Genomic DNA, 27812 nt, shown 5'->3' on the forward strand with positions numbered 1-27812 from the left:
CACTGTCCCCACCCCCTGGGGTGGCACATCCCCAGCATCGCCCGCCGGGGGACCAGGGGCTGCGGTGTCACCGCTGGGATGGGGACGGAGCAGGGGAGCAGATGGCAGCGGAGGGGACGGCTGTGCCAACACCTGGAGCCGCTTCTGGGGGCGAATTTTGGGACATGTGTGCTACGGTTCGGAGGGGACACAAGGAGCTCCCAGACCTGCGTCCCTGGACCCATTCACCAGGGCTGGGGACCCCACGGGACACCCAAGTCCCAGCCAGACAACAAAACCCCCCAGCACCCCCATCCTGTGCCTTTTTGGGGCTCCCCAATTCACGGCGGGCCCGGACACCCCGCGGCGCTGCTGCCGGCTCTGCCCGCCCAGGTGATCTCACCCCCCGTTACTATTATTTTAACACCCGGAGCGTTTAATTAGCTGGGAATTGAAAGGAAATTCTACATAAATACAGCGAGGGGAAAAAAAATATAATATAATCTCAACTCCACTTTTATGTGAAGCTCTGGCAATTATGCAAAATTATTCAAGGACTTTTCCCAAGGACAGGAGGTTTTTCCAGCAGCCGCGCTCCCGTGCCGGAGCTGCTGGGAGAAGCAATGACAGGGGTTTTGTGGCTGCCGCGCTCCCCTTTGCTTTGCCTCTAATTTTTTGGGGGGGGTTTCTTGCCAGCAGCATCGCGGGTCCTCAAACAAGGAGGCTGATTGTATTTTGCGGTGGGCAAGAGGGTGAGGATGAGGAAGGGACTGGGGATGGTGCTGGAGAGGAGCAGGATGGTCCTGGGGCACCAGGTGGGCACCATGGGGTGGGACGGCCCAAGCCATGGGACAGTGACATTTCCCAGCAGGAGCCGGGGAGAAAGAACAAGAGGCTGCAGCGGAGCTGGGAAAACCGGGTTGAATCCTGTGTTTGAGTGAATTCCCTGCTTTCTGCATCGCGGGATGCTCGGGAATGGGGTAGAACTGGGGGCTGGGTGGGGACAGAGGTGACAACACGGTGATGGTGCCACGTGGGTGGGTGGCACAGGCTGACATCCACGGGAGAGGGATGCACCGAAGCCACCCCATGGGACACCGAGGGTCCCGTGCCCGCCCTGTCACCGCGACCTAAGAATCAAAACAGCCCCAAATCCCATTTTCCCCTGGAATGCTCTGCAATTATTAACAAATATTAATGAATCTCCATCAAAGCCGGGGTGTATCAGCCTGGTTTTGTTAGTGGGGGCTCTCCCATCCAGCTCCTTGCCCTGATGGAGTCATGGGGGTGGCTCCTAATGCTCCCCACACACAGGGACCCTGTGGGACAGGGGTTGGAGCAGGGACATCCCCCTGTCCCCCCACTGCTGGTTTGTCTCATTTTTGCAGGCAATTGCACCACTATGTGATTTTTAGAAGCCTAAAAGGCAGCGGCTCTGCCACGGGGGTGTCCCAGGAGCGGGTGACGGCACCTCCCGACGTCCCATCCACTGGGGACCACACGAGGATGAGAAATGTCCAGAGGACACCGCTGCTGAGCCCAGCAATGACAAACAGGGCAGGGGGCAGCAACTGGGGTGCTCGGGACAGGGCTCTGTCCCCCCTGAGGACACGAGGGACATTCTTGAGAGCCAGCACATCAACCCGGGATGATGTTCTGCACAAAGCCCCGCGGCATCTCCTTCGTCACCGGTGCTCAGGGTGACGCCGGCACAAGGCACACGGTGACACCGCCCCCCTGCTCCCCCAGAGAAGAGAAATTGCCCAGTGAGACGTTCCCGCGAGGTCCCTGCAGGACCCCCCTTACCCCCGAGATGTCGGCCACCCGGTGAATCGGCACCTCCTTCTTGCTGTGCAGCCCTTTGCCGTTCTTGATGGCCCTGTGAAGAAAAAGAAGAGATGACACGGGCCACCACGGCACCTGGAAGGGTCCCCACCGCCCCCGTGATCGTTAGTGCGTGAATCCTAATTAACAGCCTTCGCTGGCTCATTATCCTGAATATGGGGATGCTCAATGTCCTGAATATCGGGATGCTCAGATGTCCCAAATATTGGGATGCTCGATGTCATGAATATCAGGATCCTGGGAGGTTCTGAATAGCGGGATGCTCAGATCTCCCAAATATGAGGATGCTTAATATCCTGAATATTGGGGTGCTCAATGTCCTGAATATGGGGATGCTCAGATGTCCCGAATATCGGGATGCTCAGATGTCCCAAATATTGGGATGCTCGATGTCATGAATATCAGGATCCTGGGAGGTTCTGAATAGCGGGATGTTCAGATCTCCCAAACATGAGGATGCTTAATATCCTGAATATAGGGGTGCTCAATGTCCTGAATATCAGGACGCTTAATGTCCTGAGTATCGAGACGCTCAGATGTCCTGAATACAGAGATGCTCGAACGTTCTGAATATCGGAATGCTTGGATGTCCCAAGTGTCAGGATGCTCAATATCCTGAGTGTGGGGATGCTCAGACGTCCGAACGTGGGGATGCTCAGATGTCCTGAATATCTCAGATGACCCGAAAATCCCTGATGTCCCAGCTCTTTGGCAAAGGCCGGAGCTGGATCTGCTGGGACTGAGCTCCCAGCCCCTCCTGGGGGGTTTTAGGAAGGAGATCAGCACTTTCCCCACCCACTGGGTGTTCCTGGGGGTCCGTGCGCACACCAGATCGAGGGGACCACTGGTCCTACCACCAAATTCAATCGCTTTGTTCCCCGCACAAAAGGAGGTGAGTGCCCTGGCAAGGCGCAAAATTAACACCGGTTTCTTCCAGCGCTTCATCACGCGAAGCATTTTAAATGCAAAACAGGGGGCGAACGCTCCGATTCGGATGGAAATAAGTTTCCTTCCAGGTTAAAGTAACACGGAGATGATAAGGAGCCTGAATGAAGCGCTAGAACGTGTGGAAGGAACCTTGTGGCTGAAAAACCAGCGGCTCACCCAGCTCAGGTTGCTCAGAGCCCCGTCCAGCCTGGCCTGGGATGTCTCCAGGAATGGTTCATCCACCACCTCTCTGGGAACCTGGGCCAGGCTCTCACCACCCTCAGGGCAACAATTCCTTCCTCATGTCCGGCCTGGATCTCCCTCTTTTAGTTTAAACCATCACCCCTTGTCCGGTCACAACAGGCCCTGGTGACCCAGCAGCAGATTCATTTGCTTTTCACACCATTCCCGGCCGGTCGGGGGCGGCGCTGGGGGAGAGGGCAGCACCGATTCATTCCAGCTCCTTCCCGACAGCTCCGGCCTTTGGCAGCCTCCAAAGGTCAAGTTTGTTCTCCTGGTGGAACCGGCAGCTGTCTGCACCCTGCTGCACCCTACTGCACCCTAACTACACCCTACCTGCACCCTGCCTGCACCCTGCTGCACCCTGCCTGTATCCTGCCTGCACCCTGCTGCACCCTGCCTGCACCCTGCTGCACCCTGCCTGTACCCCTGCCTGCACCCTGCCTGTGTCCCTGCCTGCACCCTGAGCCAGGACCAGCTCCCGAGCCCGCTCGGTGGTTTTTGGGTTGTTTTATTCATTTCCTTTGGAGCCCGTCTGCAGCCAAAGCGGGTTTGGAAAGCAGGATCCTGCCCAGGAGGGTGCTGTGCCCATGGGCCGGGTCTGCCAGCACCCACAGCCAGGCCTGGCAGAGACTTTGGCTCATCCCAAGGGACGCCGGAGCTGGGGACATCCCCAGCGAACCCAGCCCGGCTCTACCAGCACTGGTCCCTTGTCCCCAAACGCCACAGGACGCCCTTCTGCTCCTGCTGGCAGGAGTTAAACCTCCTCTCCCCACACTTCCTCCCCACACCATGGGATGCTCGAGTCATTGCGCTGCACCCGCCGTCCCCAAATCGCCCCCTTTCCCATGGGCGCAGCTCCCGGGGCTCCTGCAGCGGCTGGGAAGCAAAGCTCCTCATTTTTCAAGCCCCCTTAATAGCTGCTGCGGGGCGAGAGGCAGGAACGGGCTGCGCGCGGGCTGGGGCGATCGCAACAAAATACAAGGGGAGAAAATTCAAAGCCCCTCCGGAGGCTTTGTACTGCAATCAATTTGCTGAGCTGGATCATTCGAGGAGCTGTCTGGAAGGAGCCAACCTGTTAAATCAGCAAAAGGATTTCTTCTCTCTCCCTCGGCCTCCTTTGAGACGCCCCCCCCGCTCAGCGCTGCACCATGGATAAGTGGCTTGCCCAGAAATAGCTTTTTTTAAACAGGGAAAATAGCTCTTGCCCCCGGTGAAGAGGAAAGAGTGGAGTTAAACAAGCGCCGTAACGCCCAGCAGAGCAAGGGCAGCCGGGGATGCTCGTCCTTGGCAGGGACATGGGCGCTGTGATGGTCCCCCCGGGATGAGGACACCCCGTGTGTGATCTCCGTGTCCCCACGGTCACCCAGGGTGTCCCCTCCCCGCTGCGGGGCTTGTCAGGGGTTAGGGAAGGGCAGGGATGCCGGCAGAGTCGGGGATGCTCGCGGCATCGGCGCCTGGTCCTGGAGCAGCTGGGGATGTGGGGAGGGCACAGAACCCCGGAAAACCTGGTGGGTGGGAAAAGTACTGATCTCCTTCCTAAAGCCCCCCAGGAGGGGCTGAGCCGGCACTGGCAGCTCAGTCCCAGCAGATCCAGCTCCGGCCTTTGCCAAAGAGCTGGGACATTGGGGATTTTCGGGACATCTTAGGTATTCAGGACATCTGAGCATCCCCACGTTCAGGACATCTGAGCATCCCCACGTTCGGACGTCTGAGCATCCCCACGTTCAGGATATCGAGCATCCTGACACTTGGGACTTCCAAGCATTCCAATATTCAGAACATTCGAGCATCCCGATACTCAAGACACTGAGCATCCTGACATTTGGAACATCCAAGCATCCTGATGCTTGGGACATCCGAGCATCCCAATACTCGGGATATTAAGCATCCTGATATTCAGGACACTGAGCATCCTCACATTTGGGAGATCTGAGCATCCCGCTATTCAGAACCTCCCAGTATCCTGATATTCATGCCATGGAGCATCCCAATATTTGGGACATCTGGGTATCCTGACATTTGGGACACTGAGCATCCTGATATTTGGGACACTGAGCATCCTGACGTTTGGCACATCAGAGCATCTCAATATTCGGGACATTGAGCATCTTGATACTCAAGACATCCAAACATCCTGATATCCAGGACATCCAAGCATCCCAATATTCACAATGTCTGAGCAACCCAATATTGAGGACACTGAGCATCCCAATGTTGAGGGCATTGAGCATTCCAACACTCAGGGCACCCGAGCATCCCGATATTGAGCATTCCAACACTCAGGACATCTGAGCATCCCAATATTGAGGATATTGAGCATCCCGATATTGAGGACATTGAGCCTCCCAATATTGAGGATATTGAGCATTCCAACACTGAGGACACCCGAGCATCCCGATATTGAGGATATTGAGCATCCCGATGTTGAGCACATTGAGCATGCCGACACTCAGGACACCCGAGCATTCCAATATTGAGGACACTGAGCATCCCGATGTTGAGGACATTGAGCATCCTGACACTCAGGACACCCAAGCATCCCAATATTGAGGACATTGAGCATCCCAGTGTTGAGGACATTGAGCATCCCGACACTCAGGACATCCGAGCATCCCAATATTGAGGGCATCGAGCATCCCGATGTTGAGGACATTGAGCATTCTGCCACTCACGACACCCGAGCATCCCAATATTGAGGGCATTGAGCATCCCGACGTTGAGGAAATTGAGCATGCCGACACTCAGGACAGCTGAGCATCCCAATATTGAGGGCATTGAGCATCCCAGTGTTGAGGACATTGAGCATTCTGCCACTCAGGACACCTGAGCATCCCAATATTCAGAACATTGGGCATTCCAACCCTCAGGACACCCGAGCATCCTAATATTGAGGGCATTGAGCATCCCGATGTTGAGGACATCGAGCATTCTGCCACTCAGGACACCTGAGCATCCCAATATTCAGGACATTGAGCACTCCGCCACTCAGGACCCCCGAGCATCCCAATGTTGAGGACATTGAGCATTCCAACACTCAGGACACCCGAGCATCCCAATGTTGAGGACACTGAGCATTCCAACACTCAGGACACCCGAGCATCCCAATGTTGAGGACATTGAGCATTCCGCCACTCAGGACCCCCGAGCATCCCAATGTTGAGGACATTGAGCATTCCGCCACTCAGGACCCCCGAGCATCCCAATGTTGAGGACATTGAGCATTCCAACACTCAGGACACCCGAGCATCCCAATGTTGAGGACATTGAGCATTTCGCCACTCAGGACCCCCGAGCATCCCAATGTTGAGGACATTGAGCATTCCGCCACTCAGGACCCCCGAGCATCCCAATGTTGAGGACATTGAGCATTCCGCCACTCAGGACACCCGAGCATCCCGCCATTCGGCACCCTGAGCCGGAGCCGCCCCCACAGCCACGTGGCTGCCGGCTCCCTCCGCCACGTCCCTCCCGGCTCTCCCGGTGCCCGGCTGGAGCGTCGCCCACGCCCGCGCGCTCCGAGCTGCTGATTTCATGCCAGGCACATCCTCTCGCTAAAAGGCAAATCCCCGGCGGCGCTCGGCGACGAGGCCCCGAGCAATCTGCCGGGCGCCGATCCCACGCCGCGCGGGGAGGGGGAAAGGGAGCGCGAGAGCCCGTTTCGCAGCCTTCCCCCTCGAAAGCGAGCGGTCTGCGGGAGAAGCGAGCGGAGCCCTGCACAGCGGGCTGGCAGCAACCGCGCCGCAGCCCCCTCCAAGCTGCTCTCCCCTGCTGGCGGCACCGGCAGGCGCTGCCAAACGTGGAGCTGAAATCCCAGCACCCGTTGCCGCCTGTGGTGCAGCTGGAGCCCAACCGGCACCCATGGGTGCACGGGAGCAGTGCCGGTGGCGGCAGCTTGGCTGGAGGGGAGCTGAACCGGCAGGGGAAAGGGGCACCCACTGCCTGTCCCCATGGAGGGGATGGGGCGTGGGGGACAGATGGGGTGCGGGGCACAAACGGCGTGTGGGGGATGGATGGGGTGCCGGGGGATGGATGGAGTGAGGTAGGGTGGACGGGGTGCAGGGGGATGGATGGGATGTGGGGGGATGGACAGGGTGCAGGGGGATGGATGGAGTGAGGAAGGATGGATGGGATGCAGAGGGATGGAAGGGGTGCAGGGGGATGGATGAGTTGTGGGGGATGGACGGGATGCAGAGGGATGGACGGGATGCAGGGGGATGGATGGGGTGAAGGAGGGTGGATGGAGTGCAGGGGGGATGGATGGAGTGAGAGAGCATGGATGGGACGTGGAGGGATGGATGGGATCCAGGGCATGGCTGACTTGTGGCAGATGAACGGGATGCGGGGGGATGGACGGGGTGCAGCCCGCTCCAGTTTCTCCCTGTGGAGCTGCGAGGCTCCGTGCAGAGATGGGTGACAGGGAACCAGCCCCAGGGCAGGGGCACTGCGGGGCTGGGGGATGGGATCACCCCCTGCAGCGAGCTGGGCTCTGCACAGCTGGAATGTGTGTGGCTGGACCGTGCACAGCTGGAATATGCATAAAAGGACTGTGCACAGCTGGATCATATGTGTCTGGAATGTGTGTGGCTGGACTATGCACACCTGGATTGTCCACAGCTGGACCATGCGCAACTGGAGTATGCACAGCCTGACTGCAACCATGGACCATCCACAGCTGGATTGTGAAAATCTGGATAGCACATGCCCATGTGATGCACACCTGGATCACGCACCCCTGGAACGCGCAGTCTGGTCCATGCACATCTGGGCCACCCAGCCTCAACCATGCACGTCTGTACTATGCGCCCCTGGACTGTGCAGCCTCAACCGTGCACATCTGTGCCAGGCGACCTCAACCATGCACATCTGGACCCTGTATCCCAGGACAGCAACTCAGGCGCTGCCTGAGTGAGGTGACACTTTGTGCTTCCCCTCCAGTGAGGCACAAGCACCTCCCTGCCTGCAGCAGCACGTCCCTGCCTGCAGCACCATGTCCCTGCCTGCAGCAGCGTGTCCCTGCCTGCAGCAGCGTGTCTATGCCTGCAGCACATCCCTGCCTGCAGCAGCAGTCCCTGCCTGCAGCAGCATCTCCCTGCCTGCAGCAGCACCTCCCTGCCGGCAGCAGCGTGTCCCTGCCTGCAGCACCACATCCCTGCCTGCAGCAGCACCTCCCTGCCTGCAGCACCACATCCCTGTCTGCAGCAGCACCTCCCTGCCTGCAGCAGCACCTCCCTGCCTGCAGCAGCACCTCCCTGCCTGCAGCACATCCCTGCCTGCAGCACCACCTCCATGCCTGCAGCAGCACCTCCCTGCCTGCAGCAGCACGTCCCTGCCTGCAGCAGCATGTCCATGCCTGCAGCACATCCCTGCCTGCAGCAGCACCTCCCTGCCTGCAGCAGCACCTCCCTGCCTGCAGCAGCACGTCCCTGCCTGCAGCAGCATGTCCATGCCTGCAGCACCTCCCTGCCTGCAGCACATCCCTGCCTGCAGCAGCACCTCCATGCCTGCAGCAGCGTGTCCCTGCCTGCAGCAGCGTGTCCCTGCCTGCAGCAGCAGTCCCTGCCTGCAGCACCGCATCTCTGCCTGCAGCACCACATCCCTGCAGCAGTGTTTCTGCCGCCTCCGCCAACACGGGGAAGCATCCACACACATTTTTCTCACCGCGATAACCTCAACCTAATTACACGAGGCCAGAACGCGTCTCAAACCCTTCGCATCGCCTCGGACGTCACCGGGTTTAAATGCAATTACTGCTCCGGCAGCCAGGCCAGGACTGCGGTGGCGCTTTGCCAGGCTCAGTGCCTCGAGGAGCGGAGCCGGGGCCTTTGAACCCCAGCGTGATCCACGCAACGGCCCGTGAGACCCAAACAGCCTCCCGGCATCTTTGCAAATGCTATTTGTCTTCAGCCACCGAGCGAACAGCAGCTCTGGAATGAACACGGATGGGGATAGATGGGATGGGATGGGATGGGATGGGATGGGATGGGATGGGATGGGATGGGATGGGATGGGATGGGATGGGATGGGATGGACAGGAGAGGGTGTTGGGACAGGATGGATGAGCTGGGTCAGTACAGACAGTATTATACGTGATGGGATAGATGGGGCAGGTAGGATGGGCCAGGACAGGGCTGGACAGATGGCATGGGACAGAACACAGTGGATGGGATGGGATGGGACAGAGCAGACAGGGTGGGACATGGCAGACAGGGCAGGATGGGACAGACATGATGGGACAGGATAAACAGGATGGGGCAGAGTAGACAGGATGGGACAGGACAGGATGGGACAGGACAGGATGGGACAGAAGGGATCGGATTGGATAAACGGGATGTGATGGGACAGAGGAGACAGGATGGGACAGGACAGAATGGGACATGGCAGACAGAGCAGGATGGGAGATGATGGGACAGACAGGATGAAACAGGACAGATGGGATGGGACAGGGCAGACGGGATGGGACATGATGGGACAGACAGGATGGGACAAGACAGATGGGATGGGACAGGAGAGTATGGGACAGGGAAGACAGGATGGGACAGGACAGAAAGGGACGTGATGGGACAGTTGGGATGGGATGGGACAGATGGGATGGATGGGATGGGATGGGACGGGACAGGATGGGACGGGATGGGATGGGATGGGATGGGATGGGATGGGATGGGACAGATGGGATGGGACGGGATGGGATGGGACAGGACAGGACGAGACGGGATGGGATGGGATGGGATGGGATGGGACGGGATGGGATGGGACGGGACGGGATGGGATGGGATGGGATGGGACGGGACGGGACGGGACGGGATGGGATGGGATGGGATGGGATGGGACGGGACGGGATGGGATGGGACGGGACGGGACGGGATGGGATGGGATGGGATGGGATGGGATGCGATGGGATGGGACGGGACGGGACGGGATGGGACGGGATGGGGGTGACATGGCACAGCTCTGCACCCCGCTGCGAGCCCCCCGGTGCCGCGGCGCCGTCCCCACCCCGGCACGGCACTCACCGAGCCTCGGCGGCCAGGAGCTCGTCATAGTGCGAGGACCTCTGGTCGTCGTCCTGCCGGTAGCGGATGACGGTGGCCAGGCCTTTGCTCACCAGCGCCTCGGCGATGTTGCTGCCGGAGAGAAGAACGGGGGGTTCAGCACCCACCACAGCCGGACCCCCGGCCCTGTCACCAAGGGGACACCCCCACCCCTTTCAATGAATGGAGATGGCTGAGGGGTCCATCCATGGCGGGGGTTCTCCCGGCAGCACCCAAACCCCCGTTCCCCCCCGAACCAGTGGGGTCAGTGCCCCGGGGCTGCGGGACCCCCCTCCCGGATTTTCGCTCCGTGTCGCGTTCTCACGGGGCGCGGGGGCGGCCGCCAAGCGGGTAAATTGGCTGCCATTCCCCGCCGCCGCTTTCAACAAATTCATAAATTCTACTTCGCTGAGCACATCTGTAATTCGCCTCCAATTACAGCGGCAGGGCACGGACCGCTAACTCACTGCTTCAAAAAAATCAACAAGCATATATATATATATATACACATATATATGTATGGGGGGGTCTGACCCATTCGCAGCCCCGGAGCAGAGGGGGAAGGGCAGAACCATCACCAGGAGCTGAAAATGGGTCCCTGCTTGGAGCGGGGGGAAACAATAGCAGAACTGAGGGTGGTGAAGGAGGAAATCGGAGGCGGCTGCAGGGGCCGCGCTGGAAACGCCAACGAGCGGGAATCGGCGTCCCTCGGTGTCACCGGGAGACGGGGACATCCCCGGGGAGCCTGATGGGCAGGCTGGGGACAGCTCTGCCACCTCTGGGCCACCCCTGTGTGGGGATGTGCTGCTGCACCCCCGGAGCAGCACGTCAGCGTGTCCCCAACCAAACCCACCACGGGGACAAGCACCAAAGGACAACTGTCACCAGCCCTGGGGCAGGATGGTTCCTTCCCATCCAGCCTGGGACAGCCCTCGTGTCCCACGTCCCCAGCCTGGGGCTTGGGGACAAGCCGTGGCTCTTCCCGATGGGACTCCATGCTCATGCAAAGCCTGGCTGGATCCAGCTGGGGGTCCTGTCACCCCCCAGAGGAGGTGACACCCGCCTCCCCCTGCACAGGCAGCCCCGTCCCCATCCGTCACCCCATTCTGGGAACGGAGCAAGGTGGGGTGCAGTGTTTGGGGGGAGCAAAGGAGCTGAAACCCCACATTGGGGATCGATGGTGCTGCCTGCTTGCAAAATAGAGGGTTTGGTTCTGCCCCCGGCGCCCGGGAGATGTCACCTCACTGCTACCCCTGCTCCATGGCTTTATATACTCGGCAATATTCCGGTTATGGCTTTTGGGAAGACAAGCAGAACTGCCGCTGTTCGCTCCCACCGCGACGCCGGGTCCTAAAGGAGCCGGGACAGGCGGGGGCTGCACACAGGGGGCGGCCGCGCTCCCCCGCCCCGGCGATCCGGTCCCCAATGGGCTCTGTGAGAGGGGACAGAGGGACCCGGCGCAGCCACTGATTTGGACCCAAAAGGTGCCGGTTGTGGCCGCTGCCATCCCACACAACCAGGGGGTGCTGGGGGGCGACAGCACCCACCTGCCTCAGTTTCCCTGCCCTGACTGGCACTTGTAGGGTGAAAGCGCCTTCTGTGCTGCATTGTGGGGGAAGATGGGGGGGACAGACCCACAGGACCAGTCCTCAAGGGCCACCAGCCCTGTCCCCAACACACCTACCCAGCCCACAACGCAGTATACATCTCCCCATCCCAGCCTCATCCCAGTCACATCCATCTCCCCATCCCAGTCACATCCTTCTCCCCATCCCAGCCCCATCCCAGTCACATCCTTCTCCCCATCCCAGCCCCATCCCTCTCCCCATCCCAGCTCCATCCCAGTCACATCCATCTCCCCATCCCAGCCTCATCCCAGCCCCATCTCAGTCACATCCTTCTCCCCATCCCAGCTCCATCCCAGTCACATCCATCTCCCCATCCCAGTCACATCCTTCTCCCCATCCCAGCTCCATCCCAGTCACATCCCTCTCCCCATCCCAGCCCCATCCCTCTCCCCATCCCAGCCCCCCGCGCTTTACCCCCCCCACTCAGTGCGGATGAGCCACTATTCCTGGCACCAGCCTCCAGAAGTATCCAATATGCATGAAATCAAAGTTTCCATCATTTCCAGCGGTCAAAGGGCAGCGAGTATGAGATCCCAGAATACCGGGATTAATGGAGGGATCATTAAAAACCTAATGTGAAACCACCTCTGCAGCCGGAGCGCGGGGGGAGGCGGCCAGATATTTATCACAGCCTGATTAGAAGGAAATAAATCGTAATTCTGGGGCGGCTTGGCTGAACCTGTGACCGGGGAAGGTTGTTCCTCCCCCTCTGCTCTGCCCTGGAGGCCCCATCTGCAGAACTGGGCCCAGTGCTGGGCTCCCCAGTTCCAGAAGGACAAGGAGTCACTGCAGAGAGTCCAGGGAGGGACAGGAAGATGCTGAGGGGCCTGGAGCATCTTTGTGTGAGGAAAGGCTGGGAGAGCTGGGGCTGCTGAGTGGAGAAGTGAAGCTGAGAGGGATGTGATCAATGATCAATATGTCAGGGGGGTGTCAGAGGATGGAGCAGACTCTGTTCAGTGGTGCCCAGCGCCAGGGTGAGGGGCAACGGGCACAGACTGAACCACAGGAGGCTCCATGGGAACATGAGCAGAACCTTGTTTGCTGGGAGGTGCCAGAGCCTGGCCCAGGCTGCCCAGAGTGGGTGTGGAGTCTCCTTCTCTGAGCCATTCAAAGCCCTGGGATCCTGTGTGATCTGCTCTGGGACCCTGCGTGAGCAGTGGGGCTGGGGACCTGCAGAGCTCCTGCAGCACAAACAGCCTGGGGGGCTGGGAGGGTTTTCCCTAAAGCGGTGCAGAAAACCACTCAGCACATGGTTGCAAAATTTCAGGGTGCAAGTGGCTTTGCTCCAAGTCCTGGAGCTTGCAGGTGCCCCACCTGCACCCTGCTGCACGCTGCCTGCACCCTAAGTGCACCCTAAGTGCACCCTACCTGCATCCTGTCTGCACCCTGCCTGTACCCTGTTGCACCCTGCCTGTACCCTGCCTGTACCCTGCTGCACCCTACCTGCATCCTGCCTGCACCCTCCTGCATCCTGCCTGCATCCTGCTGCACCCTACCTGCACCCTGCTGCACCCTGCCTGTACCCTACCTGCATCCTGCTGCACCCTACGTGCATCCTGCCTGCACCTTGCCTGCACCCTACCTGCACCCTGCTTGCACCCTGCCTGCACCCTACCTGCATCCTGCTGCACCCTGCCTGCATCCTGCTGCACCCTGCCTGCATCCTGCTGCACCCTACCTGCATCCTGCCTGCACCTTGCCGGCACCCTACCTGCATCCCGCTGCACCCTGCCTGCACCCTGCCTGCACCCTACCTGCACCCTGCTGCACCCTGCTGCACTCTGCCTGCACCCTGCTCACATCCCTGCCTGCACCCTGCCTGTACCCTGCCCGCACCAGCACACACACCGAGCTGTGCCAGCTCCAACCAGGCACCAGCAGCCTGGCAGAGCTCATCCCGGGGCTGAAGCTGGCAGCCGCCCCCCCCAGCCCCCCTTCCCCGTCACTGGGAGCAGCTTGCAAAGCAGCAGCAGCGAGATCTGGTCCTTTGCCAGCAGCTCAGGATGCAAAACCCCTCCGGAGCTGCTGGGCACGGGCCCAGCTTTGCCCTGGCACCGCAGTCCACGCCGGGACCGCGCTGCAAAGCGCTGGCAGCCGGTCCCCGCTCCAGCCCCGTGGGATGCCGGGGGGGTAAATACCCCATGGGGAGCCGCTGACCCCCCCGGCACGGCTGGTGATGGAGACGCTGCGGCTCCGCAGCCGTTCCTCGCTCCGGAGAGCCGGGCTGGGTTTTGCCGTGGGGGGGACAGCGGGCATCCCGTGCAGGGGACAGCGCGTCCCCTGCATCCCACGGAGCATCACCCGGCACCCGCTGCCCCCCAGCCTCCTGCCAACCTTTTCCAAAGGCATCTACCCCCTGTCACCCCCACGGGTCTCTTCTTGAGCTCCGCACAGGATCCTCACCCGGATTTTTGGGAGAGGAGAGAGATGTGGGGAAGAGCAGCCCCATGGCCACCCCCACGGCTCCACCACCCCTCTGTCCTCGCGTGACCCCGATGCTGCGGGGCTGACTGCGGTTCTGGGGCTCAGGGAGACGGCAGCACGGACGGAAACGAACCTCTCGGGAATGTCCAGACACCCAAACCAGCCCCTGAACCCCAACACGTGGCCAGGGACACCGAGCCACAGCCCGGGCTAAAATACCCCAACCCGCCCTCCTGTGCTCTGAGCCCGACTCTGAGCAGCTTCTGCGGATGTTGCTGCTTCGTTCCTGGAAAGGGGAGAGGAAAAGAGTCCCCTTGTCACCCTCCCTGGGCCCCTGGAGAAGTTGGATGCTCTGAGGGCTGCTGCTGGAGCTGTGCTGGCACCCCAGCACCACTGACACCCCCAGTGAGCAAATCCTGAGCCGTGTCAGCATCCCAGCATCACCAACAGCCCCAGTGAGCAAATCCTGATCCATGTCAGCATCCCAGCATCACCAACAACCCCAGCCACCAAATCCTGATCCATGTCAGCATCCCAGCATCACCAACAGCCCCAGTGAGCAAATCCTGAGCCGTGTCAGCATCCCAGCACCACCAACAGCCCCAATGACCAAATCCTGATCCACGTCAGCATCCCAGCACCACCAACAGCCCCAATGACCAAATCCTGAGCCGTGTCAGCATCCCAGCACCACCAACAGCCCCAATGACCAAATCCTGATCCACGTCAGCATCCCAGCACCACCAACAGCCCCAATGACCAAATCCTGAGCCGTGTCAGCACCCCAGCACCACCAACAGCCCCAATGACCAAATCCTGATCCATGTCAGCATCCCAGCATCACCAACAGCCTCAGTGACCAAATCCTGATCCATGTCAGCATCCCAGCATCACCGACACCCCCAGCCACCAAATCCTGATCCATGCCAGCATCTCAGCATCACCAGCAACCCCAGTCGTGAAATCCGGAGCTGAAATTCCCAGCCATGAAATCTGGTGCTGTGCCAGCATCCCAGCATCACCAACAACCCCAGCCACCAAATCCTGAGTCACCGGCACCCCCAGCCATGAAATCCTGGTCCATGTCAGCATCCCAGCATCACCAACAGCCCCAGTGACCAAATCCTGTGCCGCTAAGCCCCCCAGCCATGAAATCCGGTGCTGTGTCGGCATCCCAGCATCATCAACAACCCCAGCCACCAAATCCTGAGCCATGTCAGCATCCCAGCATCACTGACACCCCCAGCCATGAAATCCTCAGCCTTTAACAACCCCAGTTACCAAATCCTGATCCATGTCAGCATCCCAGCATCACCAACAGCCCCAGTGACCAAATCCTGATCCATGTCAGCATCCCAGCATCACCAACAGCCCCAGTGACCAAATCCTGATCCATGTCAGCATCCCAGCATCACCAACAGCCCCAGTGACCAAATCCTGATCCATGTCAGCATCCCAGCATCACCGACAGCCCCAGTGACCAAATCCTGATCCATGTCAGCATCCCAGCATCACCGACAGCCCCAGTGACCAAATCCTGATCCATGTCAGCATCCCAGCATCACCGACAGCCCCAGTGACCAAATCCTGATCCATGTCAGCATCCCAGCATCACCAACAGCCCCAGTGACCAAATCCTGATCCATGTCAGCATCCCAGCATCACCAACAGCCCCAGTGACCAAATCCTGATCCATGTCAGCATCCCAGCATCACCAACAGCCCCAGTGACCAAATCCTGATCCATGTCAGCATCCCAGCACCACCAACAGCCCCAGTGACCAAATCCTGATCCATGTCAGCATCCCAGCATCACCAACAGCCCCAGTGACCAAATCCTGATCCATGTCAGCATCCCAGCATCACCAACAGCCCCAGTGACCAAATCCTGCGCCGCTAAAGCCCCCAGCCATGAAATCCGGTGCTGTGTCGGCATCCCCAGCATCGACAACAACGCCAGTCACCAAATCTTGAGCCTCTGACAACCCCAGCCACCAAATCCTGATCCATGTCAGCATCCCAGCACCACCAACAGCCCAAGTGAGCAAATCCTGAGCTGTGCCAGTATCCCAGCATCACCAACAGTCCCAGTGACTAAATCCTGAGCCATGTCAGCATCTCAGCATCACCAGTAACCCCAGTGAGCAAATCCTGAGCTGTGTCACATTCCCAGCACCACCAACAGCCCCAGTCATGAAATCCTGAGCTGAAATTCCCAGCCATGAAATCCGGTGCTGTGCCAGCATCCCAGCATCACCAACAACCCCAGCCACCAAATCCTGATCCACATCAGCATCCCAGCATCACCAACAGCCCCAATGACCAAATCCTGATCCATGTCAGCACCTCAGCACCACCAACAGCCCCAATGACCAAATCCTGATCCATGCCAGTACCTCAGCACCACCAACAGCCCCAATGACCAAATCCTGAGCCGTGTCAGCATCTCAGCATCACCAGTAACCCCAGTGAGCAAATCCTGATCCACGTCAGCATCCCAGCACCACCAACAGCCCCAACGAGCAAATCCTGATCCATGTCAGCACCCCAGCACCACCAACAGCCCCAGTGCACAAATCCTGACCTATGTCAGCATCCCAGCATCACCAACACCCCCACTCACCAAATCCTGCACCGCGCCAGCATCCCAGTATCATTAATACCCCCCAACCACCAAACCCTGCTGCTTGATTGCACCCAAAAGACCCCCCAGCTCTACAAATCCTGGGAGAACCCCAAATTCATCCCTGTTTTCAAGCTTTTTAAGGCTCAGAAATCGCAGCCCACAGCCCACGGGGGCCGATCCTGCCACTCGCTTGAGTGCTGAGCACCCAAGGGTGCCCTGAGGTTTAGGGGCGAGCTGCAATGCACCCGCGCTGCTCCTGCGGGGAAAACAGCTTAAAAAAGGCCGTATCCTGACCGTGGATTAAGTACCACGCTCCGGTCCTGCTCCTCAAACCTGTGTGGGGAGCAGGGACCGCGGCCCCCCCGCGTTCACCGGGAAAAGCGTCTGCGGAGAAAAGGCAGAGCTGCTGCACCCGGGGAAGATGCATCCCCAGTTAAGCCCAGATTAAAGAATGGGGAGATGAAAATGCAGATGAAAAGCTCTTTGCTGTGGGAAAAAAAAATCGTATTAGGCCGTGAAATATGGGGTTTTGCCACTTGGAGAACGGCGGAGGGAAAAAGGGAAAAAGGGCTGTTTGCAAGCTCCCCCCCTCCCAACCTCATTTCACACTTTTCCCCCTGAAAATCCCCAAAGGAAGCTTTTGAGCAGTGCTTTTAGCCATCAAAACCTCTCACTGCCCGGCACAGATTGGTGCTGCCAAAACCGGCCCCGTGTGAGCCCAGCCCACCCCGTGCATCGCCAAAACTGGTCATTTGTGCCAAATCAGCCCCAAAATGCAGCAACCCTGGCCCTGCTGCCTGCAGCGAAAGCACAACCCCCCCCCCAGTCTGGATTTATAGCTCAGGGCTTTCATTACATTTATTTTCAATTATTTTTAGTGCTTTTTCTTCTGAATATTTGTGTCATTTTTGTCACGGCAGCCCCCGCTGTGGGGACATGGCCCCCAGGGCAAGACCCATCTGGGGGGGGTCGGACAGATCCAGCCCCCCCAGGGTAAGGGACACCCTTGTCACTTGCCACGTGGTGACAGCCACGCTCTGCCTGGCATGCTGTGGGATGGGATGGGATGGGATGGGATGGGATGGGATGGGATGGGATGGGGTGCTGCTGGGTGCCATGGGATCCTGTGGGATCCTGCGGGATGCTGTGGGATGTGATGAGATGGGATGCTCTGGGGTGCTGCTGGGTGCCATGGGATCCTGCGGGATGCTGTGGGATGTGATGGGATGCTCTGGGGTGCTGCTGCATACCATGGGATCCTGTGGGGATGCTGTGGGATGTGATGGGAGGCTGCGGGATGTGATGGGAGGCTCTGGGGTGCTGCTGGGTGCCATGGGATCCTGTGGGATCCTGCGGGATGCTGTGGGATGGGATGGGATGGGATGCTCTGGGGTGCTGCTGGGTGCCATGGGATCCTGTGGGATGTGATGAGATGCTCTGGGGTGCTGCTGGGTGCCATGGGATCCTGTGGGATCCTGCGGGATGCTGCGGGATGTGATGAGGTGCTCTGGGATGCTGCTGGGTGCCATGGGATCCTGCAGGATGCTGTGGGATGTGAGGGGATGCTCTGGGGTGCTGCTGGGTGCCATGGGATCCTGTGGGATCCTGTGGGATGCTGTGGGATGTGATGGGAGGCTCTGGGGTGCTGCTGGGTGCCATGGGATCCTGCGGGATCCTGCGGGATGCTGTGGGATGTGATGGGATGGGATGCTCTGGGGTGCTGCTGGGTGCCATGGGATCCTGCGGGATGCTGTGGGATGTGATGGGATGGGATGCTCTGGGGTGCTGCTGGGTGCCATGGGATCCTGTGGGATCCTGCGGGATGCTGTGGGTTGTGATGAGGTGCTCTGGGGTGCTGCTGGGTGCCATGAGATCCTGCGGGATGCTGTGGGATGTGAGGGGATGCTCTGGGGTGCTGCTGCATACCATGGGATCCTGTGGGGATGCTGTGGGATGTGATGGGAGGCTCTGGGGTGCTGCTGGGTGCCATGGGATCCTGCGGGATGCTGTGGGATGTCATGGCATGTTACTGGATTCTGTGGGACACTGTGGGATGTCTTGGGATATTGAAGGATGCTGTGGGATCCTGTGGGATGCCTTGGGATGCTGTGGTTTGCTGCCAGGCACTGTGGGATACTGTGAGATGTTGTGGGATGCTGTAGGATGCCTTGGGATACCATGGGATGCTGCAGGATTCCATGGGATGCTGTGGGATGTGATGGGATGCTGTGGGATGCTGCAGGATGCTGGGGGGTGCTGTGGGATGTGATGGGATGCTGTGGGATGCTGCAGGATGCTGTGGGATGTGATGGGATGCACTGGGATGTTGCAGGATGCTGGGGATGCTCTGGGATGCTGTGGGATGTGATGGGATGGGATGGGATGCTGTAGGATGCTGGGGGTGCTCTGGGATGCTGTGGGATGCGATGGGATGGGATGGGATGCTGCAGGATGCTGGGGGATACTTTGGGATGTGATGTGGTGGCATGTGATGTGATGGGATGCTCTGGGATGCTGCAGGATGCTGGGGGATGCACTGGGATGCTGTGGGATGTGATGTGATGGGATGGGAGGATGCAGGTGGATGCTCTGGGATTCTGTGGGATGCAATGTGATGGGATGCTCTGGGATCCTGCAGGATGCTGGGGGATGCTCTGGGATGCTGTGGGATGTGATGTGATGGGATGCTCTGGGATGCTGCAGGATGCTGGGGGTGCTCTGGGATGCTATGGGATATCATGAGCTTCCCAAAACGCAAAGGTTGCTGTGAAGCCAGAGCCGTCCCGCGCACCCGCTGGTCACCGCAGACCTGCCCCATCGTCCCCACGTCCCTCTGCCACCACTTGGCAGGTACCTCCTCATTAATCATGCCCTGAGCACCCTCCCGCCAGCGCAGCCCGGCACAGGAGGCGCCCGCAGTGTCCCCAGTGTCCCCACAGCTGCCTCCTCGCCCTGTTTTCCATGTCAGCATCGCTTGTGCTGACAGCCGAGCACAAAGAGCCGGCCCCACCTGCGCTCCGCAGGAAAGCAGGAGCCAGGCAGAGCCGCGCGGGCAGCGCGGTGAGCGCTGACATGGCTCACAGCGCCGGCAGAGCCGGGCGGGACGGCTGCGGCACGGGGGCACACGCAGAGCCCCCGGCAGTGGCTCCGGTGTGCCCAGCCAGGGATCGAGCTGGAAAATGCTGGGAGCTGGAGGGGAGAAGCGTGAGGGAGCCAGTGAGGGAGCCCGGCTGGGGGAGATGGTTTGGTGCTGCAACGGAGAGTGGGCAGGGATGCAGGCAGGGATGCGGGCAGAGATGTGCGCAGGGATGCAGGCAGGGATGTAGACAGGGATGCAGGCAGGGATGCAGGTAGGGATGTAGATAGTGATACAGGGATGTAGACAGGGATATAGATAGGGATGCAGGCAGGGATGCGGGCAGGGATGCAGGCAGGGATGTAGACAGGGATATAGACAGGGATGTAGTCAGGGGTGCAGGCAGGGATGTGGGAAGCAATGTAGGCAGGGATACAGGCAGAGATGCAGGCAGGGATACAGGCAGGGATGTAGACAGGGATGTGGAAAGTGATGTAGGCAGGGATGCAGGCAGGGATGCAGGCAGGGATGTGGAAAGCGATGTAGGCAGGGATATGGGCAGGGATGCAGGCAGGGATATGGGCAGGGATGCGGGCAGGGATGTGGGCAGGGATACGGGCAGGGATGCAGGCAGGGATGTGGGCAGGGATGCAGGCAGGGATGCAGGCAGGGATACGGGCAGGGATGTAGGCAGGGATGCAGGCAGGGATGCAGGCAGGGATGCAGGCAGGGATATAAGCAGGGATGCAGGCAGGGATATGAGCATGGATGCAGGCAGTGATATGAGCAGGGATGCAGGCAGGGATACGGGCAGGGATATGAGCAGGGATGCAGGCAGGGACTGTGGAGCCAGGCAGGGCTGCCCCTGCCCGCGCTGCCGCCCCGGGGAGCTGCCGGCGTGCCCAGCCTGCCAAGCAGCCCAGCCCAGATGCCAAGCGCACAAGCCAGGCTTTATTCGGCGGCACGGGCCGGGCGGCACAGACCCCGCTCTGTTCAAGCCAGCCCTTCCCCGGCTGCCCCGCTCCGCAGAGCCGCGCCGGCGCCAGCTCCCGGCTCGCTCCGGTGACGCCTGATTACGGCGATGAAGTCACGGCGAGCGGCAGCCCAGCAAATTCACATCAGGTTTCCTCCCGAAGCGGGGATGTGACTCAGGAGCTGTTTGGAAGCGATTTGCAGCTGGAGACGCTAAGAGCAGGCGGCAGCGCTCAGCGAGATGCTCTCGAGATGGGAAATCCTGCCCTCACACCATGCCGGGAGCGTCTCGGGGTCGGCAGCACCGCAGGCACCGCCACGGCGAGAGGCTGGGGGGTTTGGCACCGCACGTTCCCCTCCTTGAGCATCCCTAGTGCCACGAGCCCTCGTTTTTCTACAAACAGCCCCAAAACCGCAGCGGCCCGGCTGCCCAACGCAGCGAGACACCCTCGGCTGCAGAACGAGCTCCACCGAATAAACCGGGGGGGTTAAAGCCAGGATGTTCCATTGGGCTCCACCGCACCCAGCATCTCCAACTGGGAAAGCCCTTTTGGCTCCCGCTGCGGTGGTTTCACCCCAGCACGGGCAGCACCGGGTCCACTTTGCAACAGGAGTGGAAATTACACCCACTCATGAGATGAGCATCACCAAAGGTCCCCCCTCGAGTGGCTCAGTGAGAGCGGAGCGGGGTGACGGGGGATTTTGCGGCTCGCGCAGCCCTGGATGGCGGAGGAGAAAAGCGCAGCGCTGCAGCACTCGGGTTACGTTCCAAAATAGGAATGAGAAGAAGAAAACAGCCAAAGCAAACGGGCTATGACAAATCCTCCCTACGCAACTCCCGGCGCTGCTGCCGTGCCCGCACAACCGCTCCGTGGGGCCGCACCGGGGGCAGCGAGCGCTCCCGTGGCCTGGGGAGACACCGAACCCGCCCTGGGTGCGGAAACTGGGGGGGCTGCAGCGCGGCATGGGGAGGGCAGCATCCCTTGGGAAGGGACAGACATCCGGGGGACAGACAGATAGAGAGAGATGGTTCCTCCAGAGCAAACAACCATCCATGCTGCTCCCCGCGGCAGCCGGTTTTTGGGGGGGGTTCCTCCAGCCCGGCACCCCCAAAGTGCCTGAGCTGGGGGTGGCAAGCGCAGGGGGTGTGGGTCCATGGGACAGTCTGGCCACTTTAGGGCCCGCAGTGAGGATGAACCACCCCTCACCTGGTGTCCCCACAGAGCCCCGTGACGCGGCACCGCGCCGGGACGTTCGCCGGTCCCCACTTACATTCCGCCGATGGAGACGGTGGCGCAGGTGCGCTCGGAGAAGGCGGGCACGGTCTCGGTGGCGCTGCTGGCCGGGCGGATGTAGTCCACCGTCACGTTCACCTGGGCAAGACAGACGGACAGCGGGTCAGAGCCGGCCAGCCTGGGGACTCCCACACTCCCAGCCTCCCCCTGCCCAAAACTGCTGCTGTCAGTGAGCCGGCACCGACACCTCCCCGTGCCCAACGGTGCCACCAGCGAAGCCACATCTGAGACACCCGCCGGGAAACCAGGAGCCTCCAGCACGGACAAACTGCCACCGCGGGTTCCTGGCACAGGCGCCGGTGCTGCTGGGGGTACCGAGCAAGAGAGCCCCCTGAGTGCCGGGGAGCCGCGGCAGCGATCCCCAGCATGCCGCCAGCCCCGCTGCATCCTGGTTTACGGTTAATCGCGTTTTGGCCACAAGTAGGGGAGCTGGGCTGTACCGGCAGGTAGATGCGAGCACGGCTCCCCGCTACGCCGGAGCTGTCAGCCGGCATCAGCGTCGCCGGTGCCACGGCCACGCCGGGTTGTAAAACGCTTTGGTGAGGCTGGGAGCAGCAGAAACCCGGCCATGCCCCGGTGTGGAGCCGTCCCCGTGCCGCTGTCACCCGCGGCGGGTGCTCAGGGACCAGCGCTGCCGCTGTGCCCCACAGTTGTGCACACGAGGTGGTGGGGGGTCCGCTTTGGGGGGCAGCGCCAGCTGCATTACAGCTTCACCGTGCTCAGGATGAGCTGGTGGGTGCAGAGATGCTCACAGGATCCCGGCACCACAGCCCCCTGAATGCCCCCATGTCCCCTCAATCAGGACTCGGTGACATGGCCACCAAGGTCACGGGTGGCTTGTGCCGAACCGGCGTGGCAGCCAGGACCTTGGGCCTGGGCATCGCCACGTCCCCGCGCTGCCCACCCCCGACACACAGCGGGGAAAGAAATGGGACCGAAACCTCCGATTTTCAATCTGTGGATCCGCCCGCACCATTTCTGCGCAAACCCACCCCAACCCCACTGCCTCACCCCCCAGAAAAGCACCTTCCTCCCTGCCCCACCGGCGCTTCAGCCAGGGAGGCTGAGGCTGGGGGACACAGGGGGACATGGGGGTGACATGGGAGTGACACAGGGATCTCCAGGGGGTCCTGGTGCTGCCCCACCGCCCCAGCCCAGCTGTGGGGCTGTATTTAGGCACTGGAGACTCTTCCCAGCTGTGCCGTGCCACAGCATCACGCCCGTGCCGCCAGCTCCCAGCTTGAGCCAAAGGGACCCGGACAGCCGTCCAGGAGCATCTGTAAACCCTCCAGAGCATCGGCTCTTCCCAAACCTCGCTTCCTAAACGAGCATCAACATGCAAAGCAGGGAGGTTCGCCTGCCAAAGCCCCGCCGCCAGCTCGCTGCCGCGCTCCGCCGCGCTCATCAAGGGCTGCGGCAATGGCAGAGGGGGCTCGGGCAGCAACGAGCCAATTAAGGGGAGCAGTTACAGCGATTCCCCCCAGCGAAACTCTTGTCATAGCAACTGGAGGGGAAAAAAAGACACGGGTGACTCCGAGAGGCAGGTTGGGAGGGAATTCGAGCTACTCCGGGGTTTGTGAAATGTCAGCGGCGAGGCCGCGCTGCACCGGGAGCACCTTGCTGGGAACCGGCGCGGGGTCTGGCGACAGGCCGGTGGGACAGCGGGGACAGGGGTGGGACACGCGTGACCCCGCAGCTCGGGGTCCCATCCTGCAGCACCCCGGGCGTGAGAGCTCAGCCTGCAGCGGGGGAGCGACCCCGGGCACTGCGCCGCAAAGCAGCACGGTGTGCGTTGTATTGCATCGCACTGCAAAGCATTGAGTGGCGTTACATTGCATTGCAAAGCGTTGAGTGGCGTTACACGGCATTGCAAAGCGTTGAGTGGCGTTACATCGCGTTGCAAAGCATTGAGTGGCGTTACATTGCATTGCAAAGCATTGAGTGGCGTTACATTGCATTGCAAAGCGTTGAGTGGCGTTACACGGCATTGCAAAGTGTTGAGTGGCGTTACATCGCGTTGCAAAGTGCTGTGTGCCATTACACCACATTGCAAAGTGTTGAGTGCCGTTACATCGCACTGCAAAGCGTTAGAGTGCCGTTACATCACATTGCAATGTGTTGAGTGCCGTTACATCGTGTTGCAAAGCGTTGAGTGGCGTTACATCGCGTTGCAACGCGTTGAGCGGCATTACATCGCATTGCAACACGTTGAGCGGCATTACATCTCACTGCAAAGCGTTGAGTGCCGTTACACTGCATTGCAAAGCATTGAGTGCCGTTACATCGCGTTGCAAAGCATTGAGTGGCATTACACAGCATTGCAAAGCATTGAGTGGCGTTACATTGCGTTGCAAAGCGTTGAGTGGCATTACATCGCGTTGCAAAGCGTTGAGTGCCGTTACATCGCATTGCAAAGCATTGAGCGGCATTACACAGCATTGCAAAGCATTGAGTGGCGTTACATCGCATTGCAAAGCGTTAAGTGGTGTTACACCACATTGCAACGCATTGAGTGGCGTTATGTTGCGTTGCAAAGCGTTGAGTGGCGTTACACCACATTGCGACACGTTGAGTGCCGTTACATCGCGTTGCAAAGCATTGAGTGGCATTACATGGCATTGCAAAGCGTTGAGTGGCGTTACATTGCCTTGCAAAGTGCTGTGTGCCATTACACCGCATTGCAAAGCGTTGAGTGGCGTTACATTGCCTTGCAAAGTGCTGTGTGCCATTACACCGCATTGCAAAGCATTGAGTGGCGTTACATTGCCTTGCAAAGTGCTGTGTGCCATTACACCGCATTGCAAAGCGTTGAGTGGTGTTACATCGCCTTGCAAAGCGTTGAGTAGCGTTACATCGCATTGCAAAGCATTGAGTGGCGTTACATCGCATTGCAAAGCGTTAAGTGGTGTTACAGCACATTGCAACGCGTTGAGTGGCGTTACATCACGTTGCAATGCGTTGAGTGGCATTAGATCTCATTGCAAAGCGTTGAGTGGCGTTACATCGCATTGCAAAGCGTTAAGTGGTGTTACACCACATTGCAATGCGTTGAGTGGCCTTACGTTGCGTTGCAAAGCGTTGAGTGGCGTTACACCACATCGCAACACGTCGAGTGCCATTACATCGCATTGCAAAGCATTGAGTGGCGTTACATGGCATTGCAAAGCGTTGAGTGGTGTTACATTGCCTTGCAAAGTGCTGTGTGCCATTACACCGCATTGCAAAGCGTTGAGTGGTGTTACATCGCCTTGCAAAGCGTTGAGTAGCGTTACATCGCATTGCAAAGCATTGAGTGGCGTTACATCGCATTGCAAAGCGTTAAGTGGCGTTATACCACATTGCAACGCGTTGAGTGGCGTTACACCACATTGCAACGCGTTGAGTGGCGTTACACCACATTGCAACGCGTTGAGTGGCGTTACACCACATTGCAACGCGTTGAGTGGCGTTACACCACATTGCAACGCGTTGAGTGGCGTTACACCACATTGCAACGCGTTGAGTGGCGTTACATCACGCTGCAAAGCGTTGAGTGGCGTTACATTGCCTTGCAAAGCGCTGTGTGCCATTACACCGCATTGTAAAGCGTTGAGTGGCGTTACATCACATTGGAAAGCATTGAGTGGCGTTACATTGTGTTGCAAAGCGTTGAGTGGCATTACATCGCGTTGAAAAGCGTTGAGTGGCATTACATCACGTTGAAAAGCGTTGAGTGGCATTATATCACACTGCAAAGTGTTGTGTAGCACTGTATTGCACTGCAAAGCGTTGCATGGTGTCACATCACATTGCAAAGTGTTGCATGGCGTTATATTGCACTGCAAAGCGTTGCGTGGCAGGATATCACACTGCAAAGTGTTGCACTGCAAAGCGTTGCGTTGTATTGCGCTGCACCGTGTTGCTTTGCGTTGCACCGCACTGTGAAGTGTTGCAGTGTGTTGCACTGCACTGCAAAGTGCTGTGTTGTGTTGCATTGCAAAGAATCGCGCTGTGTTGCACGTTGCACTGCATTGTGTTGCATCACGTTATATTGCAATGTGTTGCTTTATGTTGCGTCGCGTTACGTTGCAAAGCGCTGCATTGCAAAGGGCTGCGTTGCACTGCGAAGCGTTGCTTTGCGTTGCATTGCAAAGTGCTGCGTTGCATTGCATTGCAAAGCATCACGCTGTGTTGCATCACACTGCGTTGCATCGTGCTGCACTGCATTGCACTGCAAAGGGTTGTGTTGCATTATATTGCTTTGCAAAGCGTTGCACTGTGTTATATTGCATTGCAAAGCACTGAGTCGCGCCGCACCACAAAGTGCTGTGTTGCCTTGCGTTGCAAAGCATTGCCAGGTGTTGCATTGCATTGCGACACATTGTGCTGCGCTGCATTGCACTGCAAAGGGTTGAGTTGCACTGCAAAGGGTTGCGTTGCACTGCAAAGCGTTGCGTTGCACTGCAAAGGGTTGCACTGCACTGCAAAGGGTTGCGTTGGACTGCAAAGGGTTGCATTGCACTGCAAAGTGTTGCGTTGCACTGCACTGCAAAGCGTTGCACTGCACTGCAAAGGGTTGCATTGCACTGCAAAGGGTTGCGTTGGACTGCAAAGGGTTGCATTGCACTGCAAAGGGTTGCGTTGCACTGCACCGCAAAGCGTTGCACTGCACTTCAAAGGGTTGCGTTGCACTGCAAAGTGTTGCGTTGCACTGCAAAGGGTTGCGTTGCACTGCAAAGGGTTGCGTTGCATTGCAAAGCGTTGCGTTTCCTTGCATTGTGTTACTTTGCGTTGTGTTGCACTGCAAAGTGTTGCACTGTGTTGCACTGCACTGCGAAGTGCCGTGTTGTGTTGTACTAAAAGCATCACACTGCTGCATTGCGTTGCATTGCAAAGTGTTGTGCTGCATTGTATCGCATTGCATTGCAACGCGTTGCACCGTGGCGGGCTGCACTGCATTATGCTGCAGTGCAAAGCAGTGGATTGTGTTGCACTGCGTTGTAAAGTGTTGCACTGTGTTACATTGCATGACAAAGCGCTGCATCGTGTTGCATGATGTTGCACAGCGGCAGTTGCAGTGACACAGCTGGCGTGTCCCCTGCTACACGATGCCACACAAGTCACAGAAGCAAAACTCCCTCCCCAGGCCGGGACCAGCGCCGACTGCAAACCAGCAATTAAAGCCTTCCCATAATTAGCAGCTCAGGCCGCAGCCCCCGGGGACAGCTGACCCCCAGCGTCCCCTGCGCGGCCACCAGTTTGGAGCAATGACAGGCAGCGAACGGGCAGGGACACACACCCCAAGAGCGCATTGTCCCCGCTGCTCCTCGTGTCCCAGCGCAAGGGACATCCCGGCCGTGCCACCCTCTGCGCTGTCCCCAGCGCCCGCTGGCAGCGGCTTCGTGTGCTGGCCATGGGAGGAGAAGGGACACGGAGGTCACGGTGTCACCAACTCCTGAGAGCGTCTGCAGCCCCAGCTCTGTACCTCCTGCACCCCCAGATCCATTTTGGGCCCCCCTTGCACCCCCAGCTCCAGTTCAGCACCTCCTCCAGAACGTGGCCTCAAGAACGTGGCCCCTGGCAAGCTGTCCCCAGCATCACGGTCCCAACAACATGTTCCCTAGCACGTGGTCCCCAGGATGTGGCCCCCAGCACACAGTCCCCAGCATCACGGTCCCAATGATATGGTCCCCAGCACATTGTCCACAGCATCACGGTCCCAGTGATGCAGTCCCCAGCACATTGTCCCCAGCATCACGGTCCCTGCGATGCAGTCCCCAGCACATTGTCC

At 59.2% G+C, this 27812-nt stretch overlaps 1 protein-coding gene across 1 annotated transcript in view; it reads right to left on the minus strand.

Annotated features, from left to right (window-relative positions):
* The window catches only part of SND1 (staphylococcal nuclease and tudor domain containing 1), a 144919-nt gene that overhangs the window by 54755 nt on the left and 62352 nt on the right, over positions 1 to 27812 (minus strand). Inside the window, exons 12-14 of the mRNA XM_065839275.2 lie at positions 22020 to 22120; positions 10005 to 10115; positions 1786 to 1858 (exon numbers count right to left, since the gene is read on the minus strand). Of these exons, the coding sequence (XP_065695347.1) occupies positions 1786 to 1858; positions 10005 to 10115; positions 22020 to 22120 (285 nt within the window). The remainder of the gene's footprint in view (positions 1 to 1785; positions 1859 to 10004; positions 10116 to 22019; positions 22121 to 27812) is intronic.

Source organism: Patagioenas fasciata, chromosome 1 (assembly GCF_037038585.1).
Source record: "Patagioenas fasciata isolate bPatFas1 chromosome 1, bPatFas1.hap1, whole genome shotgun sequence".
Lineage (NCBI taxonomy): Eukaryota > Metazoa > Chordata > Aves > Columbiformes > Columbidae > Patagioenas > Patagioenas fasciata.